The sequence below is a fragment of the Triturus cristatus genome, chromosome 6 (genome assembly GCF_964204655.1).
Source record: "Triturus cristatus chromosome 6, aTriCri1.1, whole genome shotgun sequence".
NCBI classification, from domain to species: Eukaryota; Metazoa; Chordata; class Amphibia; order Caudata; family Salamandridae; genus Triturus; species Triturus cristatus.
The window spans coordinates 1,931,202,987-1,931,222,297 of NC_140589.1; the positions used below are offsets into that span (position 1 = coordinate 1,931,202,987).

The 19,311-nt window shown below is 53.2% G+C and overlaps 2 protein-coding genes across 15 annotated transcripts in view; both read left to right on the forward strand.

Moving 5' to 3' along the window:
• Positions 1-19,311, forward strand: part of LOC146822518 (uncharacterized) — a 266,233-nt gene that overhangs the window by 214,913 nt on the left and 32,009 nt on the right. The gene's annotated exons all lie outside the window — the stretch shown is intronic.
• LOC146822519 (uncharacterized) overlaps positions 1-19,311 on the forward strand; it is a 237,470-nt gene that overhangs the window by 128,453 nt on the left and 89,706 nt on the right. For 10 of the 14 annotated variants that reach the window (XR_014963323.1, XM_085613642.1, XM_085613649.1 and 7 more), the window contains 3 exons: positions 4,323-4,371; positions 4,577-4,658; positions 14,703-14,945. Coding sequence is in view for 8 of the 14 variants with exons in the window: in XM_085613642.1 (XP_085469768.1) it covers positions 4,323-4,371; positions 4,577-4,658; positions 14,703-14,933 (362 nt within the window). In the remaining 6 variants the exon portion in view is untranslated. The remainder of the gene's footprint in view (positions 1-4,322; positions 4,372-4,576; positions 4,659-14,702; positions 14,946-19,311) is intronic. The other 4 variants (XM_085613647.1, XM_085613648.1, XM_085613645.1 and 1 more) reach the window with 3 other exon arrangements.

Sequence of the window (19,311 nt, forward strand, 5' to 3'; positions counted from 1 at the left end):
TAACTTCATTTTCTATGTTCCCCCACCACTGTTGCAATCCACTCTCCAGATGTTACGATCTTTTATCTTGACCGTCCCTGTGGGGACTACAGTGATTGGAGGGGACTTTAAAGCGGTCCTTAACCCTACCTTCATTCCTCCACCGCTTCATATCAGGCCTGGCAGACTCGTTCGGTCTGTTTATTTTCCTGGGCAGTTTCTATGGGGCTGTGCGATGCTTGGCGCTCATGACAACCTGCGACGCAAGCCTATACATACCAATCGGCGGCCCACAATATGGAATCGCAAATTGACCTGCTATGGCTACCAGCCGCCGACCTTCTCTCTGTCCAATTGGTAATTATTCTTCCACGTGGCATCTCTGACCATGCACCCCTCTTAATGGAATGGGGTACTCAACCACCCCCTTCACCCTGCCTAGAGATTCATTATCTGGTAACTGCAGGCCCCTGACTGCGTCCAATTTGTGGAGGAGGAACTAAAGGCCTTCTTTCAACTTTATGTGAGCTCAGTATCCTCTGCAGTTACACTGTGGGCATCCTGCAAGCCCTGCTTAAGGGGCCACTTGAAGGGCTATTTGCGGCGTTGTGAGGCCCGGCGGCTGGCGCGAATAGCTGAGCTGGAGGTCCAAATACTTCATCTGGAGACCGACCTACGCCACCATGAGGCGGAGGAGATTCATCGTCTCCTAGCTTTCGCCCAAGCTGTATGAAGCGAGTGAAAAATCTGGCAAGTTGCTATACTAGTTGGTGACCCGTGGCATCTCTGACAGAGTGGTGCCTACGATTTGGGGCTCATCTGGTCACCTCTTTGAGGATCTACCTGAGATTGCTCGAGCTTTTGCAGATTTCTACCAGGGTTTGTGTGCCCGACACCCACAGTCTTCACCGGAGAGAGACCATCTCATTCTCTTTGATATTCCGCTAACATCCATTCTTGAGTTCTTGTCCCGGGAATTAGATAAGGACCTCACCGTAGAGGAGACTGCCGTGATGCCTTTACAATCTGAGAAAACTGCGGGCCTAGATGGTTACGCCATTGAGTAGGGCAAGCAGTTTTAAGATGCTCTGCCCCCCCCATCTGCTCAATTTCTACACTGCTGCAGTATAATATTCCTCCCAGATCTGTACTGCGCCACCACTGTGGTTCTTCCTAAAGAAGGCCTCCCCAGGGACCAGTGTTATCATCCCATCTCTCTCAGTAACTCTGATATTAAGATATTTTCCAGGGCTTTGTCAACTCAACTAACCCGGACTCTTCCCTATCTCATTCACCCAGAGAAATGTGTTTTTATGCGGGGTCGTGCAGGCGGCCCTTTCTCATACGCAGGACTTAGGTGACATGCTGGCCCTCTTGCTTATAGATTTTTTCTAAGGCCTTGGACATGATCTCCTGGGACTTTTTGGACACAGATCTCCTGCGGGCAGGCTTAGGAAATACATTTTGTTGGACGATTCGTCTTCTTTACTGTAACTCGACTGCCCAGGTTTGGGTGAATGGCATCTTATCAACCCCCTTTCCCATCCGACAGGGTATGTGCCAGGGTTGCCCGCTTTCCTTCCTTTCGATAGAGCCTCCGGTATGTCTTATACGGTGCGACGCCTGGGTACAGAGATGGTGGTGGGGAGTTGTGTTTGAAGACAGTATCGCGTTATATGCGGATAACATTCTCCTATTCCTTGGACACCCTCAGGCCTCTGGACCTCTTTGCCTGGACAACCTTTGTCTATATGGCGAGGCGTCATTCCTTCAGATTAATGTGGGCAAGTACACCCTTGTGGAGGTAAAGGGGCGGTCTTGGTGCCCAGACATCTCCATCCAACGCAATTCCTACAAATATCTGGGGATTCACATATCCCATCTCCCTGATCTAGCATGGGGACTTCATTTTAAGGGACTTGCACAAACTCTTGATTGGGACCTACACCGCTGGGCCACTCTACCGCTTAATCCCTTTTGGTGCTTTGCGCTCTTCAAGATGATGTGTCTCTTTTTGTGCTATTTTTATGTCCTGAGGAACTATCCATATCTCATTCCTTGCAAGTAGTTCCTCTTCCTGACCTCCAAGCTCATGCACTTTGTATTGGCTGGAGGATGTCATAAGGTTGCTTTTCAATCTGTGTGTAAGTCCACCTTTGATGGTGGCCTTGGAATGTCTGATCTATATCTTGACTACACGGCAGCGCACTTAGCAGACCCTCCAGGATTTCGCGATTTGCAAAAAAATCGCGAAATCGGCACTTTTGTAAAAATGCTGCGATTTTTACAAAAGTGCCCGCGAAATCCTGGCATCCAGACCCACCCTTCTATTGGCCCAGTGGCTCTTGCCACGGGGCCAATAGAAGGGGGGTCCTCACAGCAGGCAGGCGAGGTGATGTTTATCTACACTCCTCACCTGCCCTGCTGTGCTGTTCTTTCCTGCTGCTGACTCACCTGGCTGGTCTGGAGCGGCTGGAGCATCATCGTTGGTCGATCGTTGGTGCGGTCGTGCGGCGGGAGGCCCAGGTAAGCTGCTGTACTGCTGGCTGGAATTGTTGGGGGCCCGCCGCGTGCCCAGTGCGCGACGGGCCCTCAGGTGGCATTTCTGCCAAGGGCCCGCCACACACAGGGCACGCAGCGGGCCCTGGGGGGCATTTTTTGAAAAAAAAAATTTGTTGGGGGCCTGCCGCGTGCCCAGTGTGCGGCGGGCCTTCGGGTGGCATTTCTGCCGGGGCCCGCCGCACACAGGGCACGCGGCGGGCCCCGGCTGCCATTTCTTGTTTAAAAAAAAGTTTGTTGGGGGCCCTCCGCACACAGGGCACGCGGCTGGCCCCCCGGGGGCATTTTTGAAAAAAAAAAGTTTGTTGGGGGCCAGCCGCGTGCCCAGTGTGCGGCGGGCCCTCGGGGGGGCATTTTTGAAAAAAAAAAGTTTGTTGGGGGCCCGCCGCACACAGGGCACGCGGCGGGCCCCCCGGGGCATTTTTGAAAAAAAAAGTTTGTTGGGGGCTCGCCGCGTGCCCAGTGTGCGGCGGGCACTCGGGTGACATTTCTGCCGGGGCCCGCTGCCCACAGGGTACGCGGCGGGCCCTCAGGGGGGCATTTTTGAAAAAGAAAAGTTTGTTGGCGGCCCGCCGCACACAGGGCACGCGGCGGGCCCCGGCTGCCATTTCTTGTTTAAAAAAAAGTTTGTTGGGGGCCCTCCGCACACAGGGCACGCGGCTGACCCCCGGGGGCATTTTTGAAAAAAAAAAGTTTGTTGGGGGCCAGCCGCGTGCCCAGTGTGCGGCGGGCCCTCGGGGGGGCATTATTGAAAAAAAAAAGTTTGTTGGGGGCCCGCCGCACACAGGGCACGCGGCGGGCCCCCCGGGGGCATTTTTGAAAAAAAAAGTTTGTTGGGGGCTCGCCGCGTGCCCAGTGTGCGGCGGGCACTCGGGTGACATTTCTGCCGGGGCCCGCTGCCCACAGGGCACGCGGCGGGCCCTCAGGGGGGCATTTTTGAAAAAGAAAAGTTTGTTGGCGGCCCGCCGCACACAGGGCACGCGCCGGGCCCCGGCTGCTATTTTTTGTTAAAAAAAAAGTTTGTTGGGGGCCCGCCGCACACAGGGTACGCGGTGGGCCCTCGGGGGGGGGGGGCTTTTTTGTAAAAAAAGAAAGTTTGTTGGCGGCCCGCCGCACACAGGGCACGCGCCGGGCCCCGGCTGCTATTTTTTGTTAAAAAAAAAGTTTGTTGGGGGCCCGGCGCACACAGGGCATGCGGCGGGCCCCAGCTGCCATTTTTGTAAAAAAAAAGTTTGGAGGGGGCCCGCCGCACACAGGGCACGTGGCATGCCCCCGGGGGCATTTTTGAAAAAAAAAAGGTTGTTGGGGGCCCGCCGCGTGCCCAGTGTGCGGCAGGCCCTCGGGTGACATTTCTGCCAGGGCCCGCTGCACACAGGGCACGCGGCGGGCCCGGGCTGCCATTTAAAAAAAAAGTTTGTTGGGGGCCCCCCGCACACAGGGCACGCAGCGGGCCCCCCGGGGGCATTTTTGAAAAAAAAAAGTTTGTTGGGGGCCCAGTGTGCGGCGGGCCCTCAGGTGACATTTCTGCCGGGGCCTGCTGTACACAGGGCATTTTTGTAAAAAAAAAGTTTGTTGGGGGCCCTCTGCACACCGGGCACGCGTGCCCGGTGTGCGGCAGGTCCAGGTGCCATTCTTTTGGGGCCAGCTGGTCATGCGGGCCCAGGGGGCACAAGGGGTTCTGTGGTTTTTAAAGCGGCGTAGTGGGGGAGGTGTCAGTGATGTAGGACAGGTGCCATGGGAAGGGCTAGCCAAGCCATCTGTAACTCTTTTTTCTTCTTTTGTAGAGTCCCGGAGGAAAGAAGCTGCTGGTTCAAGAGCCGGTGCAGAGCACAGGTAAGTTTTTCCCCGTCGCATGCCCGGTGTGCGGCAGGTCCAGATGCCATTCTTTTGGGGCCAGCTGGTCATGCGGGCCCAGGGGGTACAAGGGGGTGCTGTGGTTTTTAAAGCGGCGTAGTGGGGGAGGTGTCAGTGATGTGGGACAGGTGCCATGGGAAGGGCTAGCCAAGCCAGCTGTAACTCTTTTTTTCTTCTTTTGTAGAGTCCCGGAGGAAAGAAGCTGCTGGTTGAAGAGCCATTGGGCCGTCTGGCAACTAATATATGCTTTCTGCTGCACAGAACGAGTAAGTTTTGGTTTCTGTATACTTCCGGGGAGATGAATACCACATATGCTAAATATTTGTGAAGTCCTACTTGCGATGGGTGGGAGCGCTGTGCATGGTTTGGTGATGGGATTCTGCGTGATCATGTGTGTTTCATAATTGTAATTTTGTTTTTTGTATTTCTTGGGGCTGGTTTGGTGCTGTCTTGGGGTTTTCCCCTAGACTCCCGTTAAGCACTGTTGGCCCCCGCCCCGAGTGTAAACACCGGGCATATGTGCTCTGTAGGAAGGTGGATATCTGACTATGGTTACCCCCAAATTTTTGCCTAGTGTCTAGCTGGTTTTTCGACTTAGTTGGCCTGAGATCCTGCTATTCAGGATCTCAGCCTGGCTGTTCTCTCTTTAAAATGGACTCCATGTACCCTAGGTACATACCCAATTGGTTGGATCACCCTGTCAGCCCCTGTACCAGTGTACACTAGGTACCCAGGGCATTGGTGTACCCAAGGCCTGCCAGGGGCTGAAGCATGTATTATGCCACCCCAGGCTTGGCCTAACAATTTGACACAACTGGCTGATCACTCAGCTGGGGTAAGTTGGTGTAATCACCTCTTACTTAGGTGTAGTATACCTATACCTAACCTTAAATGGGACACTGGTAACCTATAAGTCACTCCTATGGCAGGCCTTAACAATCCTGAAGGCAGAGTGCTTGGTTCCATGTGAGATGGTGCTCTGGCATGAGCTGAGCCTGTCTGCAGTGGTCGGAACAACTTCCTTCTACTGTTTCCAGATATCGTCATACCATATACTCTTAAGTGCATTATGAACCTCGCGGTTAAATGCTATCTTTGGTTTGGCTTTATCAAAACATGTCGAGTAAGGTGTCATACGAATTGGAATACTAACCCCTCGCCAATTCTGGCGACGGGGTTAGCATTCCACCCTTCTAGAGGGACACGACATGTACAGTACCTGAAACCCGGGTAAAATCAGACATAGCCTCAGCTCCACAAAATGGATGCTGCCACCACAGACACAAGTCTTCCCTCCTGCTGCTGGGAGTCCTTCCAGCTTGGGAGGTGAGGACAAAGGGTTTCCTGCCAGGGGAGGTGCGTGCACCACCCCAGACAGGATTTTGTGTATTGGTCAGGTAGGGCTTGAAAGAAACCAGACATGCCTGTGGCTCACAAGGAGCCTCGGTGCATATGCCAGTTCAAACCGGTCCTGGGGCACACCAGTCCCGGGCCTGGGGCGAGCTGGACAAAGGATTGGGGGTGTAACCACCCCCCTTCCTGGTCCCACCCATAGGGAGGGACCTAGCAGGTAGTCCGGCCCCTAGAATCCGCTTAAAGGTAGGAGCTGTGTCCTAAGACTTCAGACATCCTGGAATCAACTTAACACTAAGAAGAAGACGGGAACTTCGACGCTCTGCTGCACAGAGGACTGAAGCCAATCTCCCCTGTGGTCAGGGAGTGACCACCTTGCTAACGCAAGCACCATCCAGCGAATCAACGTCTGCTTTGCCGCCGCCTCCCGCCGGAGCCCGAGCCCAGAGACTGACAAGACCTGGACCTCCAGACCTCTCACCGCCCGATCCACAGTCCCTGAAAAGAGGAGACCCGTGGAGGCACCGAGACACGTGGAGCCAGCCATCTTGGAACGACTACGACAAGCTGACAAGCGCAACAACCGAGGCTCCCTCCAAGTTGTGCTTTGGGATCTGAGAAGCCCAACACCCGAGCAGCATCTGCACCAAAGGTGAGCCCTCCAGCATCTCCACGATCTGCGTGGGGCCCTTCTGCATTTTGCCACTCGACGCGCCTAACCGGTTGCTGGCCCGCTGGCTGGTAGCCATCTTGGCGACGACCTTCAAGAAATACACCGCTGGTCTGGTTGCTCCAGACTGGCCCTTGCTCCCCTCCAAAGGAGCAGTTCTTCTGACCTTGCTGGTCAGAACCATCAGCTTATTTCATTTCCTACAACAATTGCTTTTGCCAAGGCTTGTTTGCTTCGATCAAGTCGCCGACACCGCCGACAGCGAGAGCCTGCGTGGGACAGCTCGTGAACCGACTCCTGGACGTCGTCGACCTCCAGGGACCACGTGGCTGCAGAGACAAGCTACACCTTTCTTCCTGTTTGCACCCGACATTGCCTGGTACCCACCTGGTGCCACGCTGGTCACTGGCTAGTGACTGTGAACAATGTCCCCTCTGCTTACAGGTCTTCAACATCTCCGATCCACTCTTGGATCCACTGCATCTCTCCCGGACCGACCGCCTGCAGCATCTTTGTCTTCAAGCTCCACGGAACAGATAGAAGAAACCCGACGCACTTCGAGGCCTATGCACCCGCTTCCTGTGGGTGAGGTAAAGCTGGCACACCTCTGTAAGTAAAAACCACAAGGCTAGCGGAATCCCACTTAGACAGCACCGGATTTAAGAGTGACTCAATATAATAATAAGGTGTCACTGGACGGAGCGGACGCTTGCCTTTCATTTCGCTCTTGGATACTGAATCGGGTATCCCAGGATAAGACAAATTCGTTCTTATCATCCGACTATGACCTGTCACTGATGGCTTAGGAACATTGTTTCTGAACTTCCGAATTCTAATTAGTATTATTCATTTCCTCTCCTATACAGGATTGTGATCTTATACCAAGGATATACCTTATCCGACTGGATTGTGTTAGACTTTCGATTTGAGCCAATCAGAACTGTATGTGCTTATATTTCAACCTACGATCTTAGCCCTGAAGAAGTCCAAAGTTGGACGAAACGCGTCGGCTGTTTTTGCTGTTGTCAAAAAATTCACATTTTAATTGAACAATAAAGAAGAACCCTTTGGAAAACGTACTACTTTGAAGACTTGGACTTATTTGTATTCTATGAATTGAGTGGTGCATTTGGTGCTGTGTTTTGTCACTGGCACACCTGTGCCCAAGTGTAGTATTACATCTCTAGTGCCTGTGTTCCAAATCTTGAGTTCCTAGTCCATCCGGAAGATCCTCTTTGCAGTAACTTTGTACTTTTTACGCACCCATTGAAACCTATGGGAGCACGCGTGTGACTATTTGCTCTGCACACGCCACCCGTGGACCTCCTGGTCACTAACTGACGTTAGCTCCTTGTAGGCCCAGCGATTCTAGAGGCCCTAGGCCTTTTCCCTTTTCTGTTCGTGGTACTTATACCACTATTTTAGTATATGGTTCGAGTGGCCACCAGGGCCTATCCATATAAAGTGCAACTTCTGTGTATTCTGTGATAATCTTGTTTGACGATTTGTGCTCCTGTGCTCATAAAGAGACTAGGGGTTACTTTGAGAAATAAATACATATATATTTTGAATATATATCTGTGTGGTGTCCTTTCATTGGTATATAAGGGGGTTGCATTTGGTAAAACAGCTGGCTTAACACGCTTCACGAGTTTAGCCTCAAAGACTGCTTAGCCTACGCTACCACTAGGGCAGCTAGTCCGAAAAGGTTGACTTACAACCACACCATAAGGGTTGCTTGGCATGGTACAAGGTGATCACTTTAACTAGTGAGCATCATATACCAGGCCAACTTCTCACATTGGTGAGCAGCGGTTGGATTTGAGCTTGCTGTGTTTTACCATTGTAATCTCTTGGTTACCAATTGAAAGATCACATAGGTACCTGTAGGTACATATAAAACAAGATTAGATATACATAAGTTCTACTGAACTTAGTTGTTGTAGAGCAAAGGGAGTAGCACACCCTGACTACAACTACTAGATAGGTTTAGTAGGTAAACCCAAGTGTAGGTAGACTGCAACACATCCACCCACACTTAAGAGCAATGGCCGTGGCAGAGGGGTCCACTGTACCCATCTCTGTTGAGAGTGACCCCCAGAGGGCACCATCCAGCTTTGCTACCCTTAACCAGAATGAGCTCAGGCATTTGGCAACTCTTAGAGGCCTTAAACAGCCCAAGAATCCTACCTCTGCTGAGCTCAGAGAACTCTTACAAAATGATGAGAATCAGAGAGAACTCAGGAAAGCTTCCCAGTTAGCCCCCTTAGGGTCAGGAACAGGAGGCCCCCCTTCTGAAGATGCCACAGAGGTACCCCCTTCCAATAGCCATCCCTTAGATGAGCACCATACTACAGAGGAGGAAAGTGATGGGGATACAGAAAGTGGTGAGGATGAAGGGAGAACTAGCCCAGTGCCAAGTGTTATACTTGGCCCAGCTAAACTAAGGCTATTGGGGATTGACAGTGGGTTTACCCCATTGGATCTCCCCAGTGGACTTAACACAGGGCTTGGGAGGCAAAGGAATCGCTCAGGTGACTCCAATGCTTCCCATGGCTCTAGAGGCTCTCAAGGTCACTCCAGGAAAAGGATGACCACCCCTCAGAGGAGGGAACATGAGGCCAGAATGCAGGAAGCCCAGCTGAGGATCAGGAAGCAGGAGCTAGAGGTAGCCCTGATGGAAGAAAAACTGAGGAAGGCTAGGCAACCTAGAGAGAGTGGGTCTATACCCACTGGTGGCAGCATTGTCCCTAAGGACAAAGATAGGGTCTTTGATAATAGGAACCTGTCTAAGGTTGTGCCCCCCTACAAAAGTGGGGATGATATCCACAAATGGATAACTGCTCTTGAGAGAGCCTGCAAAGTACAGCAGGTTCCTGAAGACCAGTGGGCAGCAATCCTCTGGCTCTCCTTTGAAGGAAGAGGCAGAGATAGACTCCTCACTGTTAGGGAGGAGGATGTCAGAAACTACAGAGTCCTGAAGAGTGTCCTAGTTGATGGGTTAGGCTTAACCACTGAACAGTACAGGTTAATGTTCAGAGACACCCAGAAGACACAGACTCAGGACTGGTCTGAATATGTTGAATGTGCCACTAAGGCTTTGGAGGGTTGGTTGCTGGGAAGTAAGGTATCTGATTATACAGGATTGTACAATTTGATGATGAGAGAACAGATTTTAAGTAACTGTCAAAACCAGCTCCTCCATCAACACCTGGTAGACTCAGATTTGACCTCTCCCCAAGAATTGGGAAAGAGGGCAGATAAATGGGTCAGGACCAGGATCAGGCCTAAGAATCAGGGTGGTGACCAAAAGAAAGATACCACCAAACCTCAAGAGAAGGGAGGGGATAAGGCAAAAGAGAAATCTTCCTCAGGGCCCCAAAACTCCACACAGGGTGGTGGGTCCCAAGCTCCCTCCTCTACCACAGGTAAAAAGCCTTACTGCCATGAGTGTAAAACTCCTGGGCATTGGAAAACTGACAGCAGTTGCCCAAGGGCTACAAACAAAACTGTTCCTCCAATTACTCCTGTCACACCACCTATTACTGTCAGCAGTAATCCCCCAGGTGGTGGGAGTGCCCCCAAAAATTTAGGTGGGTTTACTTGGGGAACACAGGGGGACCCTGGCTTAGCCAATTCCCCTGCAGCAGATACTCTTGTCTGTGATGGTGGCATGGGGTTTGCCAACTTCACTGCCTGTCCCAACACTTTGGGTAGGTACAGACAGGAGCCCTACATCAATGGTACAAAAGCTGAGGCCTACAGAGACACTGGAGCTAGCATCACAATGGTGGCCCATTGGCTAGTTCCCTCTGAGCAGCTTTTGCCTGGTTTCTCCTACCAGGTGACCAACATTGATGGCAAACAGAACAGTCATCCCATGGCAGAGGTATGTCTCAGCTGGGGAGGTGTCACCGGCCCTAAAAGGGTGGCAGTGTCCCCAACCTTGCCTGTAGACTGCTTACTGGGGAATGACTTAGAACTCTCAGCTTGGGCTGGAGTTGAACAAGACACCCATTCCAAAATGGTAGGCCTTTCACAAAAGGGTAGTGGGGTTGTGCCATTCACAACCCCTGTCCAAATAGATTTCCTCCCTGGAAAAGTTGGAAGGGCAGTGGTAGCCACAGCCCAGGCACAGACAGACTTCCCTGTAGAGACTGGCAGAGCTGTGACAGTCACAGCTCAAACACAAACTGAGTGCCCCCCTGAAAAGGTTGGCAAGGCTGTAATGGTCTCAGCCTATACTCAGACTGACATAGGTGTAGTGAAGCCTGAAACTATGGATCACTCCACACAAACAGAGAGTAGTGGGGAGGAAGAAAAGTCTCCCTCTCCCCAGACATTAGGAAAAAGTCAGCCTCCTCAGGGAGCTGACCTCACCCCTTGTGAAGGAACTGCCCCAGAGGTAGCCAGGCCTGGCATGGCAGAGCCTCTAATGTCAGTGGCCCCTTCCAAGGTGGGACCCAGTCTGGTGCAGGTAGCCTGCCTCTCTCTACCCTGCCTCAGTCAGCCCAGGGCTGCAGAGGTCAGGGAGGCCAGTGGACCCCAAGAGGGCCCCTGTCCACAAGAACCCCCCCATCAAAAGAATGAGGATTGCCTGGCTAGTAGCCCTAGTCAGGTGATGGGTAAAAACATTCCTGAGGGATCTCCTTTACAGGTAGTTAGGGATCTCCCCCAGAGGGATTCTGTTGGGTACAGGCAAACATGGGACCTTAGGGCCCCAGACCTGACCTGTCCCTCCAGTAAGCCCACAAAAGGGACCCAGCCTCCAGCTTTAGGTAGCCAGAGGCTGACCCTGAGAGCACAGTGCAACTCAGTTAAGGAAAGAAAGGCATCCATGGTGGAGGGGGATTGGAGGAAGGTGAGGCCTCACTTTGAGGACACTCACTTCAGTACTCCATCTCAACACCAGCCTTTTACTTTGCCAAGACACACCAAAGGTAGAGATTCCCTATGGTGGAGACCCTCTGATACCCTTAGGGTGAGGGATTGCTTAGTGGACCATGAGACAGGGGGTAACCATGCCAGTGCTGGTTCCTCCTTATATGGCCACTTGGGCAATATAGGCTTACCTGGTCAAGGTCAGCCTTATCTCCCTTCGTTTGGGGGGGGGTTGTGTAGGAAGGTGGATATCTGACTATGGTTACCCCCAAATTTTTGCCTAGTGTCTAGCTGGTTTTTCGACTTAGTTGGCCTGAGATCCTGCTATTCAGGATCTCAGCCTGGCTGTTCTCTCTTTAAAATGGACTCCATGTACCCTAGGTACATACCCAATTGGTTGGATCACCCTGTCAGCCCCTGTACCAGTGTACACTAGGTACCCAGGGCATTGGTGTACCCAAGGCCTGCCAGGGGCTGAAGCATGTATTATGCCACCCCAGGCTTGGCCTAACAATTTGACACAACTGGCTGATCACTCAGCTGGGGTAAGTTGGTGTAATCACCTCTTACTTAGGTGTAGTATACCTATACCTAACCTTAAATGGGACACCTGGTAACCTATAAGTCACTCCTATGGCAGGCCTTAACAATCCTGAAGGCAGAGTGCTTGGTTCCATGTGAGATGGTGCTCTGGCATGAGCTGAGCCTGTCTGCAGTGGTCGGAACAACTTCCTTCTACTGTTTCCAGATATCGTCATACCATATACTCTTGAGTGCATTATGAACCTCGCGGTTAAATGCTATCTTTGGTTTGGCTTTATCAAAACATGTCGAGTAAGGTGTCATACGAATTGGAATACTAACCCCTCGCCAATTCTGGCGACGGGGTTAGCATTCCACCCTTCTAGAGGGACACGACATGTACAGTACCTGAAACCCGGGTAAAATCAGACATAGCCTCAGCTCCACAAAATGGATGCTGCCACCACAGACACAAGTCTGCCCTCCTGCTGCTGGGAGTCCTTCCAGCTTGGGAGGTGTGGACAAAGGGTTTCCTGCCAGGGGAGGTGCGTGCACCACCCCAGACAGGATTTTGTGTATTGGTCAGGTAGGGCTTGAAAGAAACCAGACATGCCTGTGGCTCACAAGGAGCCTCGGTGCATATGCCAGTTCAAACCGGTCCTGGGGCACACCAGTCCCGGGCCTGGGGCGAGCTGGACAAAGGATTGGGGGTGTAACCACCCCCCTTCCTGGTCCCACCCATAGGGAGGGACCTAGCAGGTAGTCCGGCCCCTAGAATCCGCTTAAAGGTAGGAGCTGTGTCCTAAGACTTCAGACATCCTGGAATCAACTTAACACTAAGAAGAAGACGGGAACTTCGACGCTCTGCTGCACAGAGGACTGAAGCCAATCTCCCCTGTGGTCAGGGAGTGACCACCTTGCTAACGCAAGCACCATCCAGCGAATCAACGTCTGCTTTGCCGCCGCCTCCCGCCGGAGCCCGAGCCCAGAGACTGACAAGACCTGGACCTCCAGACCTCTCACCGCCCGATCCACAGTCCCTGAAAAGAGGAGACCCGTGGAGGCACCGAGACACGTGGAGCCAGCCATCTTGGAACGACTACGACAAGCTGACAAGCGCAACAACCGAGGCTCCCTCCAAGTTGTGCTTTGGGATCTGAGAAGCCCAACACCCGAGCAGCATCTGCACCAAAGGTGAGCCCTCCAGCATCTCCACGATCTGCGTGGGGCCCTTCTGCATTTTGCCACTCGACGCGCCTAACCGGTTGCTGGCCCGCTGGCTGGTAGCCATCTTGGCGACGAACTTCAAGAAATACACCGCTGGTCTGGTTGCTCCAGACTGGCCCTTGCTCCCCTCCAAAGGAGCAGTTCTTCTGACCTTGCTGGTCAGAACCATCAGCTTATTTCATTTCCTACAACAATTGCTTTTGCCAAGGCTTGTTTGCTTCGATCAAGTCGCCGACACCGCCGACAGCGAGAGCCTGCGTGGGACAGCTCGTGAACCGACTCCTGGACGTCGTCGACCTCCAGGGACCACGTGGCTGCAGAGACAAGCTACACCTTTCTTCCTGTTTGCACCCGACATTGCCTGGTACCCACCTGGTGCCACGCTGGTCACTGGCTAGTGACTGTGAACAATGTCCCCTCTGCTTACAGGTCTTCAACATCTCCGATCCACTCTTGGATCCACTGCATCTCTCCCGGACCGACCGCCTGCAGCATCTTTGTCTTCAAGCTCCACGGAACAGATAGAAGAAACCCGACGCACTTCGAGGCCTATGCACCCGCTTCCTGTGGGTGAGGTAAAGCTGGCACACCTGTGCCCAAGTGTAGTATTACATCTCTAGTGCCTGTGTTCCAAATCTTGAGTTCCTAGTCCATCCGGAAGATCCTCTTTGCAGTAACTTTGTACTTTTTACGCACCCATTGAAACCTATGGGAGCACGCGTGTGACTATTTGCTCTGCACACGCCACCCGTGGACCTCCTGGTCACTAACTGACGTTAGCTCCTTGTAGGCCCAGCGATTCTAGAGGCCCTAGGCCTTTTCCCTTTTCTGTTCGTGGTACTTATACCACTATTTTAGTATATGGTTCGAGTGGCCACCAGGGCCTATCCATATAAAGTGCAACTTCTGTGTATTCTGTGATAATCTTGTTTGACGATTTGTGCTCCTGTGCTCATAAAGAGACTAGGGGTTACTTTGAGAAATAAATACATATATATTTTGAATATATATCTGTGTGGTGTCCTTTCATTGGTAAAAAAGGGGGTTGCATTTGGTAAAACAGCTGGCTTAACACGCTTCACGAGTTTAGCCTCAAAGACTGCTTAGCCTACGCTACCACTAGGGTAGCTAGTCCGAAAAGGTTGACTTACAACCACACCATAAGGGTTGCTTGGCATGGTACAAGGTGATCACTTTAACTAGTGAGCATCATATACCAGGCCAACTTCTCACATGCTCCTACAAGTACACTTGTACAAATTTGTTTTGCGCGGTTAGGTTTCACTTTCTTTGCAGGTGGCTCATCCTTCCCCTTCTTCCCGTTTTTGCCCAAATGTGATTTTTTCTTTGCAGGCACTTTTGGGCACGGTTGTTTTTTTGGGGGGAAACACTTTTGCCTTATGTTTTTTATGTTTACCTCGCACCCCCACTGCCCTCCACAGACTAAAAGTTGCCTAGCGGGACTACACAAGTGTGCCATTTCCCTTGGAAGGACCTCTGCCTACCTGTATGTTAACGCGCCATGTATGCAACTTTGCTTCAGAGTTACATGCATTTTTAACCACGTTTAACCTACGTTTTCTTAACTTTCCGTCCAACAACTGCAATGTCCTTTTCCCCTTTGGAACACATCTAGTAACACCAAATATATTTGTAGGTGAATAACGCAAGTGTGCCACAAGCCAGAGATCTTTTGGATTCCAAGCGGCAAACAACCCACCACAACAAAAGCACGATGGAGAAGTTTATGCAGCCTTTGAAGACTGTGAAGCACCGATCACATCTACCTACCCAAATAACTGCAGCAGATCGGGCCAAAGAGTACAGCGCCATGATGCATGCTGATGGTGGTTGTAGGACCGGGAGTCACCAGGCCCTATGGGGGTAGCGTGGCGAGCAGGTAGGCATCCAAAGGCTTATGTGTAAAGTGACCATACAGCACACACATCCACTGAGACAGGAAACGCCCGCAATAATTGACACCACACAGCAGGTTGAATAAAACCAATCAGTTTTATCTAGATCAACATTAGGATCAAAAGCATTTCATTAGGAATAGATTGGCAGTTCCTTAAAATATCAAAACCTGGCATTGAATCAAAGCGCGGCACCTGGCGATCCTGGAGAGAGCGTCAAGCACAGCATTGGCGCCTAGTGCCGCACATGGCAATCCATTAAGGCCTCAAACATTGCAGGTCATTGCAGCGCTAAACTGGATAATCCTTTAGAGCGTTAAACATTGTAGGTCATGGAAGCGCTAAACATTTCATATCACGGAAGCGCTAAACATTTCATATCACGGAAGCGCTAACCATTGCATGTCACTGAAGCTCTCCACATTGCATGTCACTGAAGCTCTACACATTGCATATCACTGAAGCGCTAAACATTGCATATCACTGAAGCGCTATATCTTGCATGTCCCTGAAGCGCTGAACATTACTTTTACCTCTGAGCCCGGGGCCCCACGTTTACTCAGAGCATTGAATCAGGGCCTGGGACCAGAGTATCGCATTAAAGCACTACATCAGAGCCTGGGGTCAAAGCACTGCATCCGAGCATCGAATGTGGCGTTATATCAGAGCCTTGAGTTAGGGACTTAGATTCTAGCCGTCGAGTTCTGGCAGTCTGAGGCAGGGGTGAACAGTCCCCCCTATCTTCCCAAAACCCTTCCCTCGCTGGTGCTCGCTCAGCCCTTCACGGGGCAAGCGTCGGCTGGGCCACGGGCCGGTTCACTCCCATTACCGGGGCATTGGGGGCCCCACGGGGCTCAGCAAAGGACTTCCCCGGGGGAGGGGCGAGTCCCGGGCCTCTACTCGGCCGTCCGCCCTCCTCCCCGGGGGTTACCTTGGTCTTTGACCCCTCGCGGGTCACTCCCGATGATCCTCGCGCTGGGCGGGGGCTCACTTGCCTCCGAGCCTCTCCCGCCAGCCGCGCGCGCCTCCCGGCGGTGTCCGGGCCGCAGAGGGCTGCTCGTGGAATACCTCCGCCGGAGTTCCGTGCCAGGCGCGCCTGCTGCCGCCAATGACAGAGAGGCCTGCGGGGGCGCGGCCTACCCAGCGAATTGCGAAGCAGCGGGGGCGGCGTTCAGCAGTCCGCCCCCGTCAGGTGACTCTGTGCCTGGCTTCAGGGCCTATCAAAGCCTTTCCTCGGATTCCCGCGACCCTCTCTCCCCTGAGGGCTGCGTCCCACGGGCCGTGACGGCGGCGGGGTGCCCCGGTCTTCCCCGCGGGTCCCCAGAGATAACCGGGTGCGATCTTTGCGGCACAGGGCCGCGGCAGTGAGTGATTTCCAGGTCCCCCTCAGTGGGGGTGGAGGAAATTAAGGGTTGGCCCGCAGCTTGGGGTGTGGCGATTGGTTTGGCGCCCAGCGCCCCCTACTCCCACAATGACGCCCCAGCTCGGGGCAGGTAGGTGGAGAGGTGGCAGGCCACACGCCAGTGGCAGAACAAGCTAGGGAGGGAGCCCAGGTTAAGTCAGGGAGCGCAGGAGTGGCACAGCGCAGGTACCTGGTCGATCCCCCAGCAGTTCTGTGGTAAGTTTCTGTGGTAAGTTTTAAGGTCCTCTTGGCGCTTGTTGGTTCTGGCGCCCTTAGTAGTTTGGTTCCTTGGGGGGGGGGGGGGGGGGGGTAGATTGAGTTGGTGACTGAAGGAAGTTCTCAGTCAGGCTTGGTAGGTTGTCCCTGGGTTCCCCTCCCACTGGGCCAAATCAGTGGGCTAGTTCAGGATCCCTCACTCAACTTAAAAGGCAGCACCTAAGCCCTGTCACTTTCAGTGGCATAGGTCCCTGACTAGGCCCTACCGCCTAAAACTCCTGCGTAGGTTCCCCCAGGTCGTCGTCGCCCCAACTGACTAAAAATGTTCCCTCTTTTCCTTAAGTATCCCTAGGTCAGGTGACCACCCTCTAAGGCGGCAAAAGTAAACCCCACCCTTCTTCTTGAAGGTTCCAGCAAGTTCCAGGAGCTTCCCCACTCTAGCTATAGGACAAAGAGGCGGGCTGGTGTCGCAACAATGTTGTAGGGTCCCAGCCAGCTCCTGGCAACTAGGGTGCTACTAAAAAGGCCACTCCGCAGTAGAAGGGGCCTGTGGCAGCCATATTGGGGGAAGAGAGCACCTGCACCTTAACACTGATTAGCAATGGAAAGTCGCTCGGAGACCTAAGGCCAACGAAAAAGAGGGTGGAAAAAAGGAGGCAAGGGCAAAAATACAGGGAAAGACCACCCTAGGGCTGACAGGTCTAACACGCGTCCCCCCCAGCCGAAAGAGGGGAGAGCTACCCAACCTCTAGGGAGTTCTCATCGCTAAGGCGGAAAAACCGGGAGAGACCGTCAGCATTGGCGTGGTCAACTCCGGGCCGATGTTCCACCCGAAAGTCCATCCCCTGTAGGGAAATGGACCACCTTAGCAACTTGAGATTTTCGTCTCTCATCTGCATGAGCCAGCGAAGGGGGCGGTGGTCCGTCTGAATCAGGAAGTGAGAGCCAAAGAGGTATGGCCTCAACTTCTTCAGAGCCCAGACCACCGCGAAGGCTTCTCGCTCGATCGTGCTCCACCGTTGTTCCCGAGGGAGGAGTCTTCTGGAAATAAAGGCCACAGGTTGGTCTTGGCCTTCGGTGTTGAGTTGCGAGAGCACCGCACCTATGCCGTGCTCTGAGGCGTCCGTCCGTACAATGAATTCCTTTGCGAAGTCCGGTGTCGCAAGCACCGGAGCGGTACACATCGCATGTTTCAGAGTCTCGAATGCCTCCTGGCAAGCAGCCGTCCAGATTACTTTTCGTGGCTGCTTCTTGGACGTCAATTCTGTCAAGGGGGCTACAATGGTACCATATCCCTTGACAAACCGGCGGTAATACCCAGTGAGGCCGAGGAAAGCCCGGACCGCAGTTTGGGTCTTTGGGGGCTCCCAGGCCATGATGGATTCAATTTTGGCCTGGAGGGGTTGCACCTTACCCCCGCCCACCAGGTGTCCCAGGTAAATGACAGATCCCTGCGCAATTTGGCACTTGCTGGCCTTGATAGTTAGACCAGCACGTTGCAGAGCCTGCAGTACCTCCTGGAGGTGCAGCAGATGGTCCTCCCAGGTGCTACTGAAGAGAGCTATGTCAACCAGATATGCCGCTGAGAAGGACTCCAGGCCAGACAGGACCTGGTTCACCAACCGCTGGAAAGTGGCCGGAGCATTCTTGAGCCCGAAGGGCATCACTCTAAACTGGAAGTGGCCCTCGGGGGTGGAGAACGCTGTTTTCTCCCTTGCTCCATCGGCCATGGCAATTTGCCAGTACCCAGATGTCAAATCGATGGTGCTGAGGTACCGGGCTGCTCCCAGCCGGTCCACCAGCTCGTCTGCTCGTGGGATCGGATGAGCGTCTGTCTTCGTGACAGAGTTCAATCCCCTGTAGTCCACACAGAACCGCAGTTCTGGTGTGGTGCCCGGTGGGGCCGCTTTCGGCACCAACACCACCGGACTAGCCCACGGGCTACTGGAAGGTTCGATCACCCCCAGCATTTTTGCCACCTCACTCTGGATGCTGTTCTTCACTCTGTCCCATAGCCGATAAGACTTGTTCTTTACCGGTGGGCTGTCTCCTGTGTCCACATCATGGGTACACAAATGAGTGATTCCAGGCATGAGGGAGAACAACGAGGCGTACTGCCCCAGCACCTGGCGGCAGTCCCTCTGTTGCTCTGGGGTCAAGGATGGTGAGAGGATCACGCCCTCCACCGATCCATCCTTCCCCTGAGCCGCCAGAAGGTCAGGAAGAGTCTCCCTCTCTTCCTCCTCGCTCCCATCCGTCACCATGAGGAGAGCAAGCTCAGATCGCTCATGGTGCGGCTTCAGGCGGTTGACGTGGAGCACCCGATGGGGCTGACGGGGGGGTCTTTAAGTCAACGACATAGGTAGTCTGGCCTCGTCGCTCCACAATTTCGTATGGACCAGTTCACCGGCCCAGGAGGGCGCTAAGCTCCCCAGGCTCCATGACCCACACCTTCTGTCCAGCGTCCAACTCCACCGTCCGAGCGTTGCGGTCATACCACTCCTTCATGACGGCTTGGCTAGCCTCCAGATTATCTGAGGCTGCCTTCCACAGCATGGCCATCTCGGAATGCCAGCATGTAGCTGACAACATCACGGGTAAGGTTCTTCGAAGTCTTCTCCCACCCCTCCTTCACCAGGCTGAGGGGCCCCCTAACGGGATGGCCATAGAGCAGCTCAAAAGGGCTGAACCCGACTCCCTTCTGCGGCACCTCACGGTAGGAGAACAACAGG